Raw genomic sequence first — 14,988 nt, 5'->3', positions numbered from 1 at the left:
ACAACACAAACAGTCATATTTAAATGGTTATTGAACATTTCCTATAATACAAGACAAACACTGACCAAGCAAACCACCACAGCCAGACGTCACTGTTATTTTAGCTCATTAAATTAAAACAAATGAGGCAAAGTCAAGTAACCACACATTAAGTTCAATCTGTCACAACTAGGGCTGTGCTGAATATCATTCTTTTATATGTGAAGCTTCTATCGAGGTTTTTGAATGACATTTTGTAACATAATTCTTCAACATAAATGTAATTTATGGTGCTGCTAGATGGCCTGCTAATGCAGGTGCACACCTCGCTGTGTGTGCAATGACAGCAAATCATTTGCTGCAGAAAAAGTTATTGAAAACTTGAATTTGAGAGACTAAACGCCAACAAATAAAGTCAGAAGAAGAATATTCTGTTGGATAAAAACATGTTGCAAATTTTGGAAATGATTATATGCATCTTTTTAAATAAAATTTTGACTTGAAACGTTTAGGAAAATTGGAAGTAATCCTACATAGCCAACACCATTTAAATATGATATTAAAATATGATACGTATCTGGATACGTTATTCAGATGTTATCAGATTGTGTTTACACTCGCCTAAGATCTGAAGTCAAAGAAAGCCAGACTACCTCCAGATATGGGCTGGCAGATCTGATCACACTCCGATTACGAAGCATTTACACCTTCCGTTTCCTCATCTGGATACAGATCACATTTTGATACCGCGTGTAAATGGGGTGTAATTCTACAAAAAGTATAATACTAATAATATTAGCGTAGCCTAATCTTTATTTGCAAATGGGTTCAAACAGAATGAACAGACATGCAAAAAAACAAAAAAGCTGCACAGCAGATGAATGTCAACGATGCTTTAAACTATTTGACACAGCCCTAGTCACAACAGGCTGAACTCTCATTTAGAGTTAAATATTTTTTTTGTTTTGGCCTTCATTCCTTTTGGTTATGATTAACATTTTATTCGCCATCTTCTTTGCAAAGACACAGAGACACAGGCTCAAAGAAGAGCAATCAGGCAGGTTTAAACTAGTCTCATTTCACCTTGTTGTCTAAACTGCATGTTCGGAAGTAAAGCGAAGGTGGTGCCAAACTGGGATCAAACCTGTCTAATCATTTCTTCGGTGATGCGCAGTACATGTTGTATGGCTGTGTCCAGTGGGATTCTTCATCCCTGTGTCCTTGGAGGAGCTCTGGTGAGGATGAAGGCTAAAACTATGAAAATACAACCCAGACTGTAAAGCACCTGAATTTTAAGTTCTTGAGTTGAAAATTTTGCAACAAGACTATCATATACTATACTTTTTTTTAAAGTGTGATTACAGTCCCTTAAAAACAAAACAAATATTACAATATTGCAAATTATGTCAGCATACAGGTAAAATACCTGACTATGTTTGCAGCATAGCACCTACTGGATCATTGTGCCAATATCTGTGAATGTTCTCAGCTGACAAAAAATGTTTCCCCTCCAGACACTTTTAAAGTATGTAAAAAAGAAAATCTGCTATGATGCTGCTTTTCCCACATAAAAAGTAAAGAGAAAACTCTGGGATGGTAGCACATCTACTCTTTCTGCATCATGCTATATTCTGGATCTGGCCTCACTCGTACGTTTGACTTGATCTTAAGGAAGTGAACAGACATCTCCCTCTTCAGTAGATGAATATGAAAACATCTCCTAGTGACAACCTCTGCACTGATACCAGTCAGTATAGTGAAGGTCAGACATTTTAAAGGACATAAACAGAAGAAAAACACATTTTCAGTGTAGGGGATCATTAAATTAGAAACAGATTTCTATTTGCAGGCAGTTTAGGCCTCACTCAATCTTTTGCCTGAGGATCCTTTTCTCCTCCTCTACAAAATTCTTGTCCGAGGTAGCTTGTCCCATGTCCCTCTTCCTCTTCTCCTTCTGCTGGAAAGTCTCCACTCGACGTTTCTTGGCAGACATGGCTCCCTTCTCTGATTCCTCATCTGATCACCAGAGGCGAGGTTGTGGTTGGGTTGGGGATTTTAAGGGATGAGGATGGAGGGATAGAGGGAAATAATGATTTTTTTTTAATTACTCAACAATAAATTGAAGCAAAGTGAAAGTGAAGCAAATGCGTCTTATTTCTTTAGCTTGCGCTTGGCAATTTTATGTCTTCCAACATCCATTTAACTCCAAGAAGGGTGGAGTGATTCAGATGTGTTTATTTGCATTTTGTCCTGGGTTCTTGTCTACTCAGTCCATTCAACAGATTATCTTTAAAGGGTGCAGACCTTTCCCAGATAATTCAAAATCAAATCTTATTTACATGGCATGTTGGGCTTTGCTTGATATTCATTGAGAATGTGTTTAAATCCACATCAACATTGAATAGGATCGTAAAATCAGTACTACTCACTGAGCATAGTGTTATACTGAACTGGTGCAATAATAGTGGGGAGAATGAAGTCAAAGACAGTGATCATTTCATCGTTTTTCAAAATGTTCCACTGTCACTGCACTGCAGGACTAACCTGAGTCGGAGGGCTGCTCCTCTGTGGGTAAAAACCGGGCGTTTCCAGTGTAAGGCTGTGGTGCATCTTCCCCATTGTCCTCATACACGTTGGACCACTTTATAGCCATGTCCATGCCAGGGGGAGGTCCCTTCTTCTTTTCTGGCTCGGCGCTGTAGCTCTCAGGAGGGGGTACAGCGTTTGTCTTCCATGGCTTAAACTCTCTGGCAGGCTTGAAGTGACAGAGAAAGACAGGATGTGAGACACTGGCTTAGAGAAAATAACAAAGGTAAAAAATTAATTAGTGTATAACCACCTGAAAATAAGAATCACTGTATTTTTGTTACATCCTCCTCCTTCCATGAAGGCCACAATGTTGCACCGCCATGTTTCTATAGTCAGCCAAAACAGACATGCCAAACACCGGCTCTAGATACGGCATTTTGAGTTTTTTGCAGTCACTGTAGTTTCTGCCACACGGTTGGAGGGGGCAGGCGAGGCAAGGTGTTGGTTGCAATTTGCACGCTCATCATTAGATGCCTCTAAATCCCACGCACTGGTGCTTTAAAAACAACATTAAATCAAGAACAACCATGATTTTTTTAAAGCTGATATGGATAACCCATAATTATCTGCATCCTAATTGATACCAATAAGATAGCCAATAATTTCACATATTTCACATCAAAATTAAGTTCATATAACCTGTAGTTTCTGCACACTTGTGAGAAAGGCTCAGATGTAGTGAGCAAACATGGCTGATTTAATAATCTGCAGTTATGACCAAACCAATCCAACTGATATCACTATGACAACAAAAACAAATAACAGTTCTGATTCTTCAAATTTTCATTTAGTTTTTCAAGTAAACTTAATCTAAAAAAAAACTTCTCAAACCTACCTTGGTTTTTATTGAGCACTTGCCTAAGAATTCATGATAAATACTTTAACAATCTGTCAAATCAGATATTGATATAGAAGATATTTATCAGATAATTTACACCAGTACCAATATAGATCAGTAAAGCTGGACAGGACAATAAAAAAATCCATATTATATTTATTGCAATATTTAAAAAAAAACAAAACAAGAAAACTGACAACTACAAAAACATCCTTTATTAAGTAATAAATCTGATGTGTACAGCTTTTTTGTTTGTAGAAAATTTGTTGTTCCTTTTAACCACTTATGCTTTTCTTCTTTAATAAAATAAAATAAAAGTAACCAGTCATGACTTCAAAAAAATTGGCGTGAATTTGCTTTGGCAATAATGTCTGAATTATGTATAATAATCAGCAGTAATCCTGTTATAAAATAAGATGAAATGTAAAAATATATATTAAATAAAACAATATTAAATAATATAATGAAATAATAATATTGAAGTAAAATGAAAAATTAACCATGTAATATGAAGGTAGATAGTATCGTGACATTTTTTATATTTTTACATAAATATATATATATATACATATATACATATATACATATACATATATACATATATATATATATATATATATATATATATATATATACATACATACATACATACATACGTATATATATATATATATATATATACATACATATATATATATATATATATATATATATATATATATATATATATATATATATATATATATATACACACATACATATATATATATATGTATGTGTATATATATTTGGATTCGTACCTCTTCTGGAGCTTTGACCGTGAGACTGTCCCAGTCTATCTCTTTATTCAGAGGGTTGTAGAGAAAAGCGGGCTTGGACACGGAGCTGAACAGCTCGTCAGGTTTGGGTAAAGGAGCTCCACCGGCGGCTCGTTTGGTCCCCTGTTGGGAGGACTGAGCCCCGCCGTCCGGAGCTTCTGTCTCCGGTCTCTTCTGTCGACTTTCTCCCTCCTCGTCCGAGTCGCTGCCACCATCACTGCTGTCGCTCAAATCATCGTAGCTCGAGAAGAAACCTAACGAGCCCGACTTCTTTTCTTCTGCCATTTTGTAGGAGTTACTAATATCCTGACGAATAACAACCTTTAGAAGTAAAAACGATAAAGAAAAAAGATAAGGATAAATCTGCTGAAACTGATTCAGTTGGGTATGTTCCTCTGAGCTCTACTCCATTTTGAATCAGCCTCCTTAATAGTCGTAAAGCAGAGTGAAGTGGTGTCGTGACGACTGTCGCAAAGCTATCGCACCAAGGAGCAGGCGGAGTGAAAACAAAACGAGGAAATTCAGAGAAAGGTTTATTAAAGTTACATATTTTACCCATTTTTTATTCACAAGGCTAAATGTATTAAAACCCCGCCATCTTCATAGGCTACGATGATGAAATTCAAATTCCAAATACGCCAAATACCTTTATAGATTAGTTGGAATTGAATGAATGTTTCAAAAACTAATGCCAGTTAATCCTTATTTATGGGTTGTTGTTTTTTCATTTTGTAGAGAATAAATGTTTTCTCGACTGACAATAAAATAAAAGGTGTCATTTGCAATTATCCTGTGCAATATACTTTTTATTTATTTTTTCACTGTTAAATTACCTTCCGTGACACAATATGTATGCACATATCCTGAGTCTTATTGTATCTGTGTGATAAAAAATCTTGGTGTTTCAACAGTATTATAATAACTTTATTCAAATCTTAAAGCAATAACTTTCTTGTTTTCGTTCCTTACCATAATGGCACCATGTAATTTCAATTAAGGATGTATTTATTTTCTAAACTTTGAGTGTGTAGAAAATAATAAAAAATAGAGAAAAAGGACACTAATATCAAGTTAAATTTAAAATAAGCATCCAAAAAGCAAACAATCCAATGAAAAAGAAAACAAACTCAAAAATCAAATAAGCAGAATTATTATTCCTACATTTGTATGCACCATAATATAATTCACAAGAAATAGAGTAATTGTCAGTTCCATTAAGAATGTAAATTTTATGTACATAGTGTGTACTTTATTTCAAATCCGTCCACATTCACAACGTAACCCAAATATATTTCTCAGTCCTGTCCTTAGAGCTGAAAGATATTTGTTCATATGGTGCCAGCTCTGTGAATCAGTCCTGGAGGGACCCAGGTTCCTCCAGTCTGCTTTTCCACTATTGTCCTCGTCTGAATAAAGGCCATAGCTCCACGGTGAGATGTCATTTGTGCAGTGGTGGACAGTAACGAGTTCTGTACTTCACTACATTTTTTGAGTATCTATACTTTACTTGAGTATTTGTCGTTTTGGAAACTTATGACGTTACTACATTTCAAAGACAAATGTTGTCCTTTTGACTCCATTACATTTCTAGGAAGGTTGTTAAAGGTGTGTCTATAGACTTTGTGTAGCAGAGTGGTTTCAGAGAGTTACAAGATTCTGTAAACGCACTGACAACAATAAAGCAATCTTATTAGCAATATTAGAAAATGTGCTTTGTAATTTATACCTTTGAATACAGAAGTATTTTTAAAAGCAAGTACTCTAGTACTTTAACTTGAGTAAAATTTTGACTGAGCCACTTCCGCTTGTAGCTGATTAATATTTGACCAGGAGTATCTACACTTTGACTCTGGGGTCGAGTACTTTGTCCACCACTGCATTTGTGGGTTGCTGAGGACATACAGGACACCGTTGATCGTGATTGTTTTTCTATCTGTTCTTATTTTCATGTTCGAAATAAAGAAATTCATTAATTCGTACATTCACATTATTGTTAAGCAGAGAAAGTCTTTCACTTTAATCCTGCTGCCGCTCCACATTTCTTCCTGTAGGTGGCGGTAGCTTCATCACAGCCGGCCGGCAAACTATCTACAGCCGTGCAGGCGCGAAGAAGAATTTATTATTGACTTTACAGGAATGAACTAGTTAGCTAGGTCTGTATATAATCCAGTCTTAGCTGCTAAAATTTGTGTGATTAGCTGTAATACAGCAGACAGACAGACATGTACCGCTGCATGACAAGGTAAGAGACTTTACGTCTTTTCCATACATTTATTTGTCATTTTAAACGCACTCAGACGTCTTCACGACCTTTGGCATACATCTCCTTTTCCAGACACGAAGCTTATTGCAAGCATTGTACATAAGTTTCTACAAAATATCTTCACCGTTCAGTTCATACAGTTCAAACAGTATATAAAGTATAAAATCACCATATTTTTCTAACAGTCAACCAGGTCACTCCTGGGTTAAACATGTCAGTGGCTAGCTTCTACAAGCCGTATAAATACTGACTTGTCTGGAGAATTATTTTCTCTCGAAACTTGCAGAGTTATTAGTTTTTCCGCTTAAATATTAACAATATTTGCTGCAGTGACATTACTGTGGCAGGTAAAAGACTCGCGTGAAGGCTGCTCTCGTATATCCTCGATCCTTGCTCCTCCGGGCAGAAATTAGAGCTTTGGGACAGCCTGCAAGATGGATCCAGACGAACTACTCCAGATCCAGATCCAGACGAACTGCTGGTTCATGCGAGGAGCGAGGAAACCTCAAATAAAAGAACTGAGATATACCTTGTATCTCTGACGTACAGCTGACCATTCATTTTAGTGGTAACACTTTTTAGTACTGTATGAATCTTGTGTTTCAGACTCGCTGAGCGGCGTCAGCAGTGTTCAGTCCGCTGTATGAGCTCCACGAACAGGAGGAGGAGAGCTCTGCGCAGTGCCTTTCCAGTGCTGGAGCAGCCCCTCCAGCCCATCCACCGACATGTGTATGAAGCTAACCTCCGGAACAGCAACGCCTGCCATAAGAAGTAGGTTCTGCTCTTCTCAGTTAGAGAAGTAACTTTGTAAACGCACACCATTCAAGATGCAGTCATTTACTGCAGTATCAACCACACAACAAAACACTGCTGGAGTTTCACAGGAAAAGAGCATTGCAGAATCTCGCAAACAATTTAAGTGAAGGGTGACCAGTTTTCAAACAGAAAAGATAACAAAAAAAGCCTCTAACATGCCTCCATACTGCTGCTGCTGGGGCTTCAGGAGAGGCTTTTTTAGTTGTTTTTCCATTTGAAAACTGGTCACTATTCACTTAAACTGTTTGGGAGATTCTGCGATGCTGTTTTCCTGTGAAACTCCAGCAGTGTTTTGTGGACTTAAAAGACTATACCTGACCTTCAGTTGGCATGAGGGTGAGTGGGTGAACCATCCTTTTAATATGCCATGCCATATCATTATCTCTTTCTCTCTATAAGGTACGTAGAGCTGAAAGAAAAGATAAGGAAAGGGGGAGGGGAAAATGCCATCATCAGACACACTCAGAGAAACCGGAAGCTGCTGATCAGGGATCGGCTGCGCCACCTGCTGGATGACGAGGACTTTCTGGAGCTGTCACCATTCGCCGGTCTGGGTCTACCGTACGGCGACATCCCTTCAGCTGGCTGCCTCACTGGTCAGAAACCACTGTAATCACCTTTTTTCAATAATGTTTTATTAGAAGGAACATTCTTTGTACAACGGTATACAAATACAGATTTTAGGATTATACTTTTTAATTATATTGCAATAATGATAAGAATCTATATTTTTTATTTTCAGGGCTTGCTTATACAAACTACGAGGTGGTTGCAACAGTGTCTTGTTTGTATGAGACCAAGTTGTAACACAGTCTGAGAAATAAATTATTGTTTCGTCCACATACATTTGAAAATTAACTTCAGGACAGACAGTAGGGTTGGGCAATATGTTAAAATTCTCCAGCCTACTATCGTCATCCCAGTCGATCTGTGATTGTCAGTATCTTTGTCCAGTCGCCCAACCCTAACAGACAGCCCCTTTTACACTGGACAAAAAATCCACTAGCACCTGCTAACATCTGGCTTTTTCCTTCAATGAAAAAGGGTACATTGAGCACTCATTCCTGGGTCAACTGACAGTAGTCACGGGTATTTATAATCTAGATCTAATCAGCAACAATGGAAACATGACACCTGCATTAACACACTAATTTCATCTCTTTTCTGTGGAGGCCGTGAAGGCTTGCACCCCCTTTTGTTCCTTATTCATCCGCATGTGCTGCTTGACTTGGTTTGACTTGGTGTTACGGCCCAACACAGCTGACTTTGCAGCTCCTTGAAGGAGTGTATTTAGCTGTGACGCGCTTGTATTTAGTCAAGCAGCTTTAACTATGAAGCAGCAAAATCAGGAAGTATTGCACTTTCATTGGCAGGAACTTAACAAGACTCCTCTGCAGCTGAAAGCGAACATGAGACAGCGAAGGCAGACATCTGAAAGTACAAACGACACAGACGAGAAACTTCACAACACAGAGATTCAGTTAGAAGCCACAAACGTACCTGGAGTTGAACCAACACAGACTTCTGAAAACTTCTGGTCTCTCTCTGGTCTCCTGCACACACGAGCTGAGGCTCAGCCTTCCAGTGTGCCCATTGTTAGGAGGTTCACCCATGTTTTTTTTAAAAAAAACTGCACATATGTGCTAATTTTGGTCTTAAAAACAGTATAAGAGAGGGCTTAAAGTTAACCTTGTGGTACGCCGACTGATCATTCTAAAAATGCTGATTTTATTTCCTTTGATTCCTGTACAGACATGGGAAATGTCAACATCCAGCCCCTTGGCAGTTTAGTTTTTTCAGATCTTGCCCTTTTAAGAAGTAATGGAATAGGCCTTATGATGTTGCAGATGTGACACACAAATGTATGACTGACTTGTTTGCTGTACATTTTTGCGTGTGTATCCATTCAGGTATCGGTAGGATCAATGGCCTGTGGTGTGTGTTTATCGGGCAGGATGCCACAGTGAAAGGCGGCACTTCGTTTCCAATAACAGTGAAGAAGCAGCTGCGTGCACAGGAAGTGGCAATTCAGAACCGACTGCCTTGTGTTTACCTGGTCGACTCTGGAGGAGCTTTTCTACCACTGCAGGTTAAAACACACACACATGCACGCACATGCACATGCATACACCTCCATAGTAAGTGTTTAATGTCTTCTCAGGAGTTCTAAATGTTGGCTGGATTATACTAACTGCCATTTTAATCTCTAATTCTCAGTCAGAGATTTTTCCTGATAAGAACCAGGGAGGAAGGATTTTCTATAACGAAGCCATCATGTCTGCAATGAAGATCCCACAGGTAAAGACATATAAAGTAGTACAGTCCTGCTTCAACAGAGCAAGATGAAAGTAAAATGGGCTATGAATTAATTAATTAACCTATTTTTGTACATCTAAGTAAAACGTACTGGTGGGGCTACATTGTTGAAATTATGTAGGGGGTGTTATCGAGCCACATTGGCAAGCTCATGTGTGAGATCCATAAAATACTTAATTTTTCAACCCACTGATGTGTGTGCCTACTGATTTTCATGTATGTAGGTCACGGTTAAGTGGGTGTTTCCATTTGAAAAACCCAGAAAAGAACACAAATGGAGTCGCTCTTTAATTGATCAGAAGCTTCAGGTCATAGACGTAGCACGATGCCCATGTTTTAAGACTGTAGCAGTCGAAATGTTGAATATTATTGCTTTAAATTGTTATTTTGGTGGTAAAGGTGGCAGTGGTGTGCGGCTCATGCACAGCAGGCGGAGCTTACGTCCCCACAATGGCAGAAGAGACAGTGATGGTGCACCGGATAGGTACCATATTCCTGGGAGGACCGCCGCTGGTCAAGGCCGCCACAGGAGAGGAAGTGACACCAGAGGATCTGGGAGGAGCCAGGCTTCACGCTGAGTAGGTCCATAAATTAAATCAAATTTGCACAGTATTAGTATTACTTAGAAACTGTTAATCTATAATGTAAGGAATCTCTGTCTGTATGTAACTTGCCCATCTCAAGAACCACTCATCTGATCTACTTCAAACATGGCGGGTGCATTTCTGGGGACACAAGGAAGTGCAGTGTTGAATTTGGTGCAGTTTCGACATGCGGCATTTCCGTTATTTATTAAGTTTGAATAAATATGCAAACAGCCCTTCTGTAGAAGTCGGGGATGGGACGTATCCACTTGGTCGATCACGACAATGGCGCCTCTCAAAGATGCTTGAGTGTGGCGCTGTTATAATCTGGGGGAATACTCTTTTCTGATTGGCTGGCAGGTGTGTGTTAAAACAGTTTAACACACGTGCAGTTCGACTCAATTTTAATCATGGTTCGAAATTTTGTCACAGCAATCCTTTTTAATTATGGGTCCAGTATTTTCCTGATCAAGCATCTGACAAATCAGGGATATTATGCCTTGACATCATATCTGGGGGATAATGTCAGTAAATTCAAGTAAAGCGGAGACTTTATTCATCCTGTGTGAATGCACCGCATGAAACACAGACACAGGGCGAGGGGATTATTTCTAAATCACATGAGGTCCCCCCCTCTCGTTTTAGGGTGAGTGGCTGTGTGGACAATTTTGCCTGGGAAGAGAAGGAGTCGTACGAATGCACCAGAAACATCATATCCACCCTCAACTTCCACCTGCCCGAGGAAGAGGATGAGGATGAGATGAAGACAAGGAAAGCGGAGGAGGAGCCGCTGTACAGTTCAGAGGAGCTTATGGGGCTCGCTCCCAGAAGCTATCACTACACTCTGGATGCTAAAATGGTACAGTGTGCAGTAATACAAATACTCAAAGGAATCCCCTCTGTAGACCGAGTAGTTAACATGATGAGTAAATGCAGTCCTTCTGACTTAAACGGACAGTTCGGATTATTTGGAGTGGAGTGGTGTGAGGTAGTCAGTGTATCAGCCACAGTAGAAGCTGGTCTGGAGAAGCAGAGAGGAGCACCAAGCAGTGAACTGCTGTGGACAGGGTCTTTAACAAAAGGCATTTTAAACACTTAAAAAAAAGGTCCATCTAAAAAAATGTAGCGTCAGTTTAAGTGTACGCAATATTTAGAATATTTTCACAGCTTTCTTTGTTGCCAGACAGCCTTTTAATAAACCAAATCAAACTGCACAACTCCTCTCTGAGTGTCAGATAATCTTTCTTTAATTTTTCTGTGATGTAATAGCAGTAGTATTTTATACATAAATGCACAGATTTACTGCTGCAGATTAGACAACAAGGCGCCTGTCTTTCTTACATACAAATTAATATATTTCTATTATACTATTTTGTTAGAAAATCAGTATAGTATAGTGTATAAAAATATTCTACTACAATATATATTTCTTAATTTGCAAAGTGATGAAAATATTCTAAATAGAGATGATCATTTCAAACTTTGTGGCAAATCATGGCAAACAAAAAGTAGCTAAACCCCCAGTCTCCCGTAGATATTTCTGTATCGAATTATGGCCTAAAAAGTAAAACAAAAAAAGGTCAATATTGTATAATTACTGTGCTGTAACCAGTTTTTAATTTAAATCAGAAATTTGTGTAAGTTTTACCACAAATTGCGCCTTTTTTGGCTGTTTTTGTAAATGGACGTGGCTTTTCTACGCAACATGCCGTGTTATCGTTCCACTGAATCCACAATTAAATACATGCTGTTTTTTTTTTTTTTGTTTTTTTTTTGTTTTTTTTCCTGTCCGACTGTCCAGGTAGTCAGTCGGCTGACAGACGGGAGCCGCTTCCAGGAGTTCAAAGCTCGCTATGGAACCACACTCATCACTGGCTTTGCAAAGATCCATGGGTAAATGATACAAACACACACAGATTTAGATTCGCAGACTGTCAGCACAAATTGGACAAAATGTGTGAATTTGCACTGTGCTGTCAACAGCTATCTCTGTAGATGTAGTTTCTGTTTTTTAGGGTTTAATAATTAAGTTGGTTTTGGTCTTACTGGTGCTGTTATTACTCACTAACTCATGAGATTTACAGCTGCCCTCTGTAACGTTTTAATCAGATTAGCAGACGAAGGACCACCGCTGTCCCCTGACCAACAACTAACTGTTGCATAAAACCCCTCAAACTGCGACGGCTCATTATTTGAAAATGTGTGTGGTCAGAGTATAAGTGTTGGGTTTCACATAGCTTGTGTGGGATACTCATCAAGTGTCTATTTTTTTCTGTGTATATGCGTGTATGTATGTCAGCCACCTGGTGGGAATAGTCGCCAACAACGGAGAGCTGAGGTACGAAGCTGCGCTGAAAGGCAGCCATTTTGTCCAGCTGTGTGACCAGAGAGACATCCCCCTCATCTTCCTCCAGAACACAGCACCGGCAGCAGCTCCAACACTCTCTACAACACAGGTATTCACTCCCAGCTACACACACACACACTCACACAGAGGGCTTGTTTTAATGAACAAATCTCAAAATACATCACTAACAGTCTGCCTTTAATGTCACATTCATTTAAATTTAGGCATTTGGTAGAATTAAGGCTGCACAAACAGTGTACAACAAACAACAAACGTGCTGTCCAAAGTGGTGTTTATAATACTGGCGAAGCTCGAAAAAGCGTAAAAACATACAGAACCTTTCCTCTGTTTCACAGTTCCACCTTGTGACAGCAACAACTCCATTACGACACACTGCACGGGATAACGCGATCGATTGTCGCGCCCATTGATCCGTTTCCAAACCCTTTGAAGCTGCAGTAAAATGACACACAAATTTACGACAGATCCAGGGTCATTACACGAGCATGTTACTTCTTCCTATACAGACATAAATTTGTAGTTTATGTTGCTCATTTAAAGTCTGTTGAATATTTATTTTGTTTTATTTTTTTAATATTTTTTTTCTGCATGCTTATTTTATTATTATTATTGTTTTTTAAAATGTTGAAATCAAGTTTTGTATGGACATTTTGTGACGCTGAAAAAGAGTGTGACTGAAGTAGAATCAAATTATGAATGTTGTAAATAAAGGCAGGACGCGGTAAAATAATCTTGTTTAATGACATTTTTCCTCTGTGCGTCTTCTAGGCAGAGAAGAACAGTAACCGCCTGAAGGCTCAGGGTTCAATGATATCAGCGGTAGCGTGCGCCTCCGTCCCCAAAATCACCGTGGTGATCGGTGGTTGCCATGGTGCCGACAGCTACGCCATGGTGAGAGACTCAGCAAACACTGCTGCAGTTATATGATAACGTCTTAACAAAAACCAGCTAGAATTTGGGCTTATTTTCAATTAATCTGCTGATTATTTTCGTCAAACGTGAGATCGAGTGTTCACATTGCAGTTAGCAGGTGGCAAACTTTGCTGCTAGCTTAGTTGTAGCTTTGCTTGAGTTCTCTGAAGTACAATCATGTAACAAGCTGCAATTTCATACTGATGTCAGAAGGTGGCAACAAAGAGCTGTTTATATATTAAAGAGCCATTGCACTGACAGGAGGCTCACTGGATCAAGCTCTCTCTTTTGAGTAGCCTGTCATGTTTTTTTCTCCTCCAGCGCATCAATAACCATTAATACACTAATAGTTCTCTTCCTATTCTCTGGGACAGCCATTATGAAACAAAGCAGGCAGTCAGTGCTAGAGGAAAAAGAGATACATGTCTGAACTGACATAATCCAGCGAGAAAGATACAACTAGTCCAACTAGTAAATGAGTTGAAATCCTGTTTAATATACAGTCTATGTTTGAAGCAAATTGTTCCCCCCCGCCCCGTCCTCCCAAGACTCAAGGAAGCTCAGGCAGGTTGCAGGAACACTGTAGGAGCGCAACATTAATTTGAACCTTATCTTTTGGTTGTCTCTAGTGTGGGCGGGCTTTTGACCCCAATTTCCTGTTCCTGTGGCCCAACGCCAGGGTGTCAATCACGGCCCTGGGTCACTGCGGCTCTCTGCTTCCCCCTGATGGTGAGCAGGAGGAAGAGGAGAAGAAGATACAGGAGGACATGTTAAACAGGAAACTGGAAGAGGAGAGCTCAGCTTACTTTTCCTCCGGCAGGCTCTGGGACGATGGAGTCATTCTGCCTCAGGACACCAGGAAGGTAAAATTAAAAACATGTTGTTTAAAGATACTAAAAGGAGTTTTTAACTTGTTACTTGTTATGGAAGAGCTCTCACTCGTTTGGGCCATTTAGAGCAGGCAGAAAGATATGAAGGTGCCCATTACTGTTTCTTAATATTATTTGTTTATTTTTATTTTTTTAATTTTGATTCTGTCTGCAGGTTCTCTGTGACTGCCTGGACATCATCAAACAGCAGCAGTATCAGTTTTCCACAGAGAAACTTCAGTCAGCTCCTCTGCGTATGTAGAAGTTTCAGTCTTGACCTACGAACATCTGCCCTGAAGATGTCTGTGCCTCTCATAAAGTTTTATTGTCTGTTGAGGGTTAAGTTACACTGCTAAGACGTTAGCTGCAGCTGCTGCAGGGAACTTTGCTCTCAGACTGATGTAATGTGAATTAGTACTCGTTAGCACTGATGTAATTCGGTCAGTACCATTTTAAAGCACCATGTTTGGCTTACAGTCGTGTTGGCTTGTTAAAACTTGACACTCCAGAGGGAGTCCTGGTTAATCCTGCCAAAGTGACTAATCGGGTTTTGGTCACTTTCACATCATGTCTCAGGTACATAAACGTACTCGGTGCCTTGCCCAGCAGAAAGTTAAGCCAGTGCTGCAACACACA

At 39.3% G+C, this 14,988-nt stretch overlaps 2 protein-coding genes across 2 annotated transcripts; one reads left to right on the top strand and one right to left on the bottom strand.

The window, feature by feature from the left end:
• Positions 1 to 774: 774 nt before the first annotated feature.
• c7h1orf52 (chromosome 7 C1orf52 homolog) lies at positions 775 to 4,672 on the bottom strand. The gene is made up of 3 exons (XM_084723606.1): positions 4,207 to 4,672; positions 2,524 to 2,734; positions 775 to 1,995 (listed from the first exon to the last, which is right to left on the bottom strand). The coding sequence occupies exons 1-3, from the start codon at positions 4,507 to 4,509 to the stop codon at positions 1,841 to 1,843; spliced, it is 669 nt and encodes a 222-aa protein (XP_084579732.1). The 5' UTR covers positions 4,510 to 4,672; the 3' UTR covers positions 775 to 1,840.
• A 1,638-nt stretch (positions 4,673 to 6,310) lies between these two features.
• LOC146324295 (uncharacterized) lies at positions 6,311 to 14,720 on the top strand. Its single transcript, XM_084723605.1, has 12 exons — positions 6,311 to 6,466; positions 7,094 to 7,258; positions 7,703 to 7,899; positions 9,214 to 9,392; positions 9,521 to 9,601; positions 10,019 to 10,197; positions 10,849 to 11,062; positions 12,005 to 12,096; positions 12,503 to 12,659; positions 13,340 to 13,462; positions 14,113 to 14,346; positions 14,528 to 14,720. The coding sequence occupies exons 1-12, from the start codon at positions 6,447 to 6,449 to the stop codon at positions 14,612 to 14,614; spliced, it is 1,728 nt and encodes a 575-aa protein (XP_084579731.1). The 5' UTR covers positions 6,311 to 6,446; the 3' UTR covers positions 14,615 to 14,720.
• Positions 14,721 to 14,988: the final 268 nt, after the last annotated feature.

This window comes from Lutjanus erythropterus, chromosome 7, assembly GCF_056507025.1.
Source record: "Lutjanus erythropterus isolate fLutEry1 chromosome 7, fLutEry1.hap2, whole genome shotgun sequence".
Lineage (NCBI taxonomy): Eukaryota > Metazoa > Chordata > Actinopteri > Lutjaniformes > Lutjanidae > Lutjanus > Lutjanus erythropterus.
The sequence above is the reverse complement of the archived record's forward strand: the minus strand, read 5'-3'. Positions and strand labels throughout refer to the sequence as shown.